Source organism: Hemiscyllium ocellatum, chromosome 11 (genome assembly GCF_020745735.1).
Source record: "Hemiscyllium ocellatum isolate sHemOce1 chromosome 11, sHemOce1.pat.X.cur, whole genome shotgun sequence".
NCBI lineage: Eukaryota > Metazoa > Chordata > Chondrichthyes > Orectolobiformes > Hemiscylliidae > Hemiscyllium > Hemiscyllium ocellatum.
Window position 1 is genome coordinate 304,651 of NC_083411.1, and position 8,102 is coordinate 312,752.

At 46.2% G+C, this 8,102-nt stretch overlaps 1 protein-coding gene across 1 annotated transcript; it reads left to right on the plus strand.

The window, feature by feature from the left end:
• Window positions 1-496: 496 nt before the first annotated feature.
• Window positions 497-3,934, plus strand: ccdc160 (coiled-coil domain containing 160). The gene is made up of 3 exons (XM_060831997.1): window positions 497-532; window positions 1,457-1,497; window positions 2,636-3,934. The coding sequence occupies exon 3, from the start codon at window positions 2,648-2,650 to the stop codon at window positions 3,617-3,619; it is 972 nt and encodes a 323-aa protein (XP_060687980.1). The 5' UTR covers window positions 497-532; window positions 1,457-1,497; window positions 2,636-2,647; the 3' UTR covers window positions 3,620-3,934.
• The last annotated feature ends 4,168 nt before the right edge of the window (window positions 3,935-8,102 follow it).

The following is an 8,102-nucleotide window of genomic DNA, read 5'->3' on the forward strand; positions in this document are numbered from 1 at the left end:
CTATCATGTTATGGTTGTCCTTCCCCCAAGGAGTCTTGCACTGCTAGACTGGTAATGGAATTTGAATTAAATCAAAACAAAATATAGAATTAAAAGTCTAATAATGGCCCTAAAACCATTGCTGATTGTCAGGAAAAAAACCCATCAGGTTGTTTAATGTCCCTGAGGGAAGGAAACTGCTGTCCTCACCTGCTCTGGTGTGGTCTCCCTGTGCCTGCAGAGCCGCAGCAATGTGGATAACTCTTCACTGTCCGATGGTAATGTAACATTGACCTAGACAGCGGCACCCACATCCTGTCAATGATGTATTTTTTCTGGAGTACGGACATCACTGGCCCGAGTCTGTGTGAAGCGGCGGAGGCGGCGCGGACACTCCCCGCCTTCCACCGTCCCGCCGCAAACTGTTTAAAACCGACAGCGGCCGGAGCTCGCGGCCACAATGACGTCAGCACAACCCAAACACGCCCGCATCAGTGCACGTGACCCGGGATCTCCGGTCAAAGGTCAGCGACAGGAGGAGGAGGAGGTGGTGGTAAGGGACTGAGGGAGAAGGAAGCGGGAAGGAGAGAGGGGGGTGGGGGCGGGAGGGGTTGTTGGGGGGGGGAGGGGTGGGGGGCAGGAGGTGGAAGGGTTGGGGCAGGGGGTGGGGGTGTAGGGGGGAGGGGAGAGGAGGTGGGGGGAAGGAAGGAGTGGGAGGGAAGGAGGGAGAGAGAGTGGCAGAGGGTGGATGGAAGGTGGGTGGAGGGGGAACAGAAGGGGGGGTCGGATGGGGGGGATGGAGACAGGGGTGATGTGGGGAGGGGGGACGGTGAGGGAGCGAGGGGGGACGGTGAGGGAGCGAGGGGGGACGGTGAGGGATGGAGAGGGGGTGGGGGGGTTTGAGGGAGGGAGGGACGGAGAGGGGGTGGGAGGGAGGGAGCGACGGAGAGGGAGGGAGCGACGGAGAGGGGGTGGGGGGTTGGAGGGAGGGACGGACAGAGAGGGGGTGGGGGGTTGAGGGAGAGAGGGACGGAGAGGGGGTGGGGGGGTTGGAGGGAGGGAGGGAGGGACGGACGGAGAGGGGGTTGGAGGGAGGGATGGAGAGGGGGTGGGGGGGTTGAGGGAGGGAGGGACGGAGAGGGGGTGGGAGCGCGGAGAGGGGGTTGGGGGGATTGAGAAGGGGGATGGAGGGAAGGAGAGGGCATGATAGGACAGAGAGGGGGGGGACAGAGGGACAGAGAGGGGGTGAGAGGTGGACGGAGAGGGGTGGGGGGATGCGGAGGGATGGAGAAAGGGGGAGGGAGGGGGATGGAGAGTGGGGGGTGCGATAGAGAGGGGGGAGAGTGGGGGGTGCAATAGAGAGGGGGGATGGAGGGAGGGAGATTGCTGTTAGTTTTTCGTCTTTTAGAATGGGTTGCAGATTTCGGTTCATTAATATGTAAATCCCAGAACTACTTTTAAGTCACATTTTGTTTAGATTGCTTACTTACCGTATGGAAACCACTGTGCCACCTCAAGGTAATTTAAGGTTTTATGTAAAAAAGAATGACCGCTCAGACAATGTATCAAAAGTGTGAGGTTTGAGTCTGTATCCCAATCTTGAATCAGACTAGATTGACTGCCTGCGGGTTGTGTGATGTTTGAGCAAAATTGGAGTGTATCTGCAAATGCAAATTCACCCCATGGACTTTTATGTGTGCATGTGCATGTGCGTGTGCATGTGCATGTGCATGTGAGGGAGGGAGAAAGAAAGAGAGACTGTGTGTGAGAGACTGTGTCTTTGTATATGCGTGCCTGGTAGAATGTGAGCATAAGTGTGACAGAGTATAAGCCTGTGAGATGGTGTGGGTGTGTGTTGGGGAGCTGTGTGTGTGTGTCTGAGAGAGTGTGAATGTGTGAGAGTATGTAAGGGTGTTTATATGTGTGCTTGTGTTAGTATGAGAGTGTATAATGTAGTAGGGTCACCAGTAGTGTGACATGAACCCTAGGACCCAGTTGAGGCCATCTCATGGGTACCACACCTAGCTATCAGTCTCTGCTCGGCCATTCTCCAATGTTGCATATTCCAAAATCCACCACCTTTTCAGTAAGGAAACCAAACTACACACAGCACTCCAGGTATGGTCTCACTGAAGTCCTGTTTAACTGCAGTAAGACATCCCTTCTTCTAAGGAGACAGTGAGGTCTGCAGATGCCGGAGATCAGAATTGAGAGTGTGTTGCTGGAAAAGCTCAGCGGGTCAGACAGCATCTGAGGAGCAGGAAAGTTAAGGTCTCTGGTCCAAAACATCGATTTTCCTGCCCTTTGGATACTGCCTGACCTGCTGTGCTTTTCCAGCAACATGCTGTCATCCCTCCTTCTAACCACCTCCTCTTCCAATGAAGATCCACATACAATTTTCTTTACTAATTGCACGCTACACTTGCCTATTTACTTTCATTAACTGGTGTACAAGTGCACCAGGATCCCTTTGGGCATCCACACTTTCCAATGTATCACCATTTGAACAATAATCTTCCTTTTTGTTATTCACACCAAAGTGTATAACTTCACATTAAGCATGTTTTTACTTCATCTGCTGTATTTGGAGCTCATTAACCTGAGATAGCTGCACTTAGGTCTTAAGTGGTAACTGTTTTGTGATTTTGTTTCATAGAGATTCCAAGAGATGGAAGAACAACATTGGGTTGAAGCATTATTTCCTCCACATTTCAATGTGCAAGATCTTATTGGGAAGGGTGTTACTTCAGAGCCGGTACTCGTTTCTGAAAACTTTGCAGTCAGGAGAGTCAAAAGAATTAAAAACATTTACCAACAAAAAATTGAGAATTTTCAACAAGAGCAGAAATTTAAAAGAAAAGCTTACAGTTCAGGAGGGACTGCATCAGTAACAGATACTCAAGCTCCCATTGAAGACCTGAAATCACAGATCTGTGGAAACAGTCACGTTGGCATGTTTAAATCGGACAAATCAGATAGAAATGCTGAGAATATTATTGATGGAATGGAAGAGCAGTGTATCTGGAACACTGACGAACTAACAACTTTACATGAAATGAAGCGTAGAAAAGACATTAAACAACAACATTTAAAAGCACAACTGGCACTTGCACATTATCAGGCAGAAGAGCTGAAGGCAAGCAACAAGAAATTAACTGTCCGCCTGGGAATCAAAGAGGCCGAACTTCACAAGACTAAACTAGATTTACAGAACAATGCCTTGTACCTAAGACAAACCATGCAAGAAAGTGTCAAAAAGGATTTGCAAATTCGAGGTCTTAAAGAAGATTTACAAGAAAAGATAGTGACCATGCATAACCTGAGCTCTCAATTGCAATGGAACAGGCTGGAAACACAGGATTGTCACTTTGAAAAGGAGAAACTCATCTCCAGTTGGAAACAGATGGAACTGGAGCACCAGTTGGAAAAGGTCTGTTTGCTGGAAAGGTGGAAAGAAAAGTCAAGCTTAGAACTGAAGAAACGACAAACAGAACTGGACACAGTAAAGACTGAACTGAAAAAGGAGAGATGTCAACATGCTCAAAATAAGCAAGCTCTGGAACTGTTGCACAAGCATTGCTCCAGTTTACCATCATTGGACCTAGCTCAAAACTTTAAAGTTGACTTTTTAAATAAGTGATATCATCTGTTATTTTTTATTTAATGCTTTCAGTTACTGAATATAAACTAAAATCAAACTTTTGAAGAGATCTTCAATCAGTTACTGCTTGAAATAACTACTGCCATTAAATCATTAAATATGACAGGACAACACAATGTTGTTGCTTGATGTCCATCAAGTCTGCACCAAAATAGAAACCTAATGTTGTATCAAACATTCAACAGGATATTTACAAATGAATTTTGTGGAGCAGAAAGTGAAATTATTCCATGTTGTACCTGAATTCTTTTATAGTTTAGTTACATATTAAATATCTAATTATTTCAATTTAAATTTTGGAGTTTTTCTTTTATCTCCCATTTCTTTAATCTTTCCTGTCCATTTTCTATTTGCCTCCTTTCTTTTAAACCCTTCCACTTCTCACTCATTTCCCTTTCTTTCTCCTCTATTGTTGGTAATATATATATTTATGAATTAAGTGAAAAAACTAGAAGATGGTGAAATTAATCAGCATTGGCCTCAGAGAAGGGTACTGCTTGCTACTTGGGTGTTTCCTTTCTTCCTGGTGGTGGAATATGAGTAAAGATTTACACGCTTGTTGTTTTTCATTGTGTCTGACACCTGCACACACATGACATGCATGCTGGGGAAAAATAAGCACTACTGCAGTTAGGCGGCAGTGCGGGGTAAGAAAAATATATAAAAAAGGGAAAAAACAGGAGTGTCAGACATCCTGTTCAAAAAAGAACTTCTTTGACACTTTCTTGAATAAGATTGTCTTTAATTTCTCGAGACTTGTGTTTGGAATATGCGCTGAGGTCCTCTAAGCTGAGAGTTAGCAAGCAAACCTGGCTACGTTGGCTTTGACTTTAAATATCGCGGGAGTCAGAGAAAATATGAAAAGGAACATCAAAAGCAGTAGGGCTGCTAAAGGTAAACTTTTCCATTTCTCCTGGCTGAAGTTTGGGAGTCATAAAGATCTATGGCACAATCAAATACAACCATCAAACTATTCCAATCCCATTTTCCAGCACTTGTCCCATGGTCTTGTCTGAGAGAAAGTGAGGACTGCAGCTGCTGAAGAGTCAGAGGCAAGAAGTGTGGCACTGGAAAAGCACAGCAGGTCAGGCAGCATCCGAGAAGCAGGAGAGTGACATTTTGGGCATAAGCCCTTCATTTAGATGTGTACTTGCAATGCCAAGGCAGACAAGGTCACGGTTGAAGAGTGTGGTGCAGGAAACGCACAGCAGGTCAGGCAGCATCTGAGGATCAGGAGTGTTGGCGTTTCGAGCGTAAGTCCTTCATCCAGAATGTGGGGTGAAGGTCAGGCAGTAGGAAGGCAGTAGGTGGATGCAGGTGTGGGGTGATTGTGACAGGTCAGTGGGGAGGGAACCGTGTAGCCGACCACTTTAACTTTCCCTCCCACTCTGCCAAGGAGGTGCAAGTATCAGGTTCCTCCACCACCAAATCTGACTGGAGGAAGAAAGCCTCATGTTCTACCTTGGGACCCTACAACCACAAGGCATCAACATTGACTTATCTCCTCTCCTCGCACCCGATCCAACCCTCCAACTTGGTACAGCTGTCTTAAACTGTCCTATCTGTCCATTTTTCTTTCCACCTAACCACTCCACCCTCCCCTCCGACCTAGCACAATAACTCCTTGCTGGCATCTACCTTACCCCAGCTCCACCTCCACCCTCCTATTTATCTCTCAGCCCCCTTCACCCCACATTCTGGATGAAGGACTTACGCTCGAAACGCCAACACTCCTGATCCTCAGATGCTGCCTGACCTGCTGTGCGTTTCCTGCACCACACTCTTCAACCGTGACCTTGTCTGCCTTGGCATTGCAAGTACACATCTAAATACTTCTTAAGTGCTATGAGGGTTTCTGCCAGCCTTACAAGCAGTGAGTTCCAGATTCTCACCATTTGCATTTTTTCTCAACAAAGAATTTCTTCAGGTGTAGAGGGATTGCACATCCAGAGTGAAGAAGAGGCAGCAAACTAGAAGTTTTGACACTGATGTAAAGTGTGAAAAGAATCACAGATGTAAGTGGGAAAGGACTGGATAAGGAGAGAAAAGAAATGAGTCAAGGTTGGAAGAAATAAGTTCCATAAGAGGCAGGAACAGGCTGAAACAATGGGTCTGCACAGAAAGCCATGTTTGTCAATCTTAGGAAGAATTTAGAAGTGGGTCATTCATATTTGGGGGAACTGAAGTGGCACGCTGGGGTGGGGGACAGGGAGAGGGAGAGCCCTAAATGATGAGGATAGTGACAGTCGATGTTCGATGGAAGGGTCAGTGTCCGGGGACAGATAAAAGGGGGTATCTGAGACTGAACATTCAGTCTCTGCAATATAGAGGTCAGTATGCAAGATAAAACAGCACTACCCTTGATGGCAGGTTGGATTAAAATGTCAGGGTTGGATCTGAGAAGATGGAGTGCTGTCAGTTTAGAGGAGGTTAGGTTCAAATCAGTGAGGACAGCAGGGAAATTAATTTAACTGATGTCACGTTGACAGTTCTGAATAAATAGGTTGTATGCAGATAAGAGAATAAGAGGGAGGGGTCAAGATGGAGGGAGAATATTGGAAGCTGGAGGAGAGGTCTGTCTGGGAGTGAAGACTTGTCCAAAGAAATGGGTGCAGAGGTGAAGGTGACAGAGTAATGGTTCAACATCATGTCATGCCCAAATTTATTGCAGCAGGGCATAAGGGGATAACACTAAGTCCTTTACTGAGTACAGATTATTCAGCATGAGAGAGTATAAGACCATAAAATGTAGGAGGAAAAAGTGAGGTCTGCAGATGCTGGAGATCAGAGCTGAAAATGTGTTGCTGGTTAAAGCACAGCAGGTCAGGCAGCATCCAAGGAACAGGAAATTCGACGTTGGCTTATGCCCGAAACGTCGAATTTCCTGTTCCTTGGATGCTGCCTGACCTGCTGCGCTTTAACCAGCAACACATTTTCAGCATAAAATATAGGAGCAAAATTAGGACATTTGGTCCATTGAGTCTGCTATACCATTCAATTATGTCTGCTGTGTTTATCAACCCCATTCTCCCACCTTAAGATCATAAGACATAGGAGTTGAAGTAAGGTCATTCGGCCCATCGAGTCCACTCTGCCATTCAATCATGGTTGATGGGCATTTCAACTCCACTTACCCACATTCTCTGCGTAGTCCTTAGTTCCTCATGACATCAAGAATCTATCAATCTCTGCCTTGAAGACATTTGGCGTCCCGGCCTCCACTGAACTCTGCGGCAATGAATTCCACAGGCCCACCACTCTCTGGCTGAAGAAATGTCTCCGCATTTCTGTTCTGAATTGACCCCCTCTAATTTTAAGGCTGTGTCCTCGGGTCCTAGTCTCCTCACCTAACGGAAAAAATTTCCTAGCATCCACCCTTTCCAAGCCATGTATTATCTTGTAAGTTTCTATTAAGTCTCCCCTTAATCTTCTAAACTCCAATGAATACAATCCCAGAATCCTCAGCCGTTCCTCGTATGTTAGACCAACCATTCCAGGGATCATCCGTGTGAATCTCCGCTGGACACGTTCCAGTGCCAGTATGTCCTTGCTGAGGTGTGGGGACCAAAACTGGACACAGTACTCCAAATGGGGCCTAACCAGAGCTTTATAAAGTCTCAGTATCACAACGGTGCTTTTATATTCCAACCCTCTTGAGATAAGTGACAACATTGCATTCGCTTTCTTAATCACAGACTCAACCTGCATGTTTACCTTTAGAGAAATCTCGACTAGCACTCCCAGATCCCTTTGTACTTTGGCTTTACGAATTTTCTCACTGTTTACAAAGTAGTCTATGCTTTTATTCTTTTTTCCAAAGTGCAAGACCTCGCATTTGCTCACGTTGAATTCCATCAGCCATTTCCTGGACCACTCTCCCAAACTGTCGAGATCCTTCTGCAACCTCCCCACTTCCTCAGTACTACCTGCCTGTCCACCTAACTTCATATCATTGGCAAACTTCGCTAGAATGCCCCCAGTCCCTTCATCCAGATCATTAATATATAATGTGAACAGCTGCGGCCCCAACACTGAACCCTGTGGGACACCGCTTGTCACCGGCTGCCATTCCGAAAAAGAACCTTTTATCCCAACTCCCTGCCTTCTGTCAGACAGCCAATCTTCAATCCATACCAGTAGCTCACCTCAAACACCATGGACCTTCACCTTGCTCAGCAGCCTCACGTGTGACACATTATCAAAAGCCTTTTGGAAGTCTAGGTAGACCACATCCACTGGGTTTCCCTGGTCTAACCTACTTGTCACCTCTTCAAAGAATTCCAACAGGTTTGTCAGGCATGACCTCCCCTTACTAAATCCATGTTGACTTGTTCTAATCAGACTCTGCTCTTCCAAGAATTTAGAAACCTCATCCTTAATGATGGATTCTAGAATTTTACCAACAACCGAGGTTAGGCTAATTGGCCTATAATTTTCCATCTTTGTCTTGATCCTTTCTTGA

Excerpts from the sequence above, each read along its gene's own strand:
- ccdc160 (XM_060831997.1), top strand. The coding sequence starts at position 2,648 with ATGGAAGAACAACATTGGGTTGAAGCATTATTTCCTCCACATTTCAAT.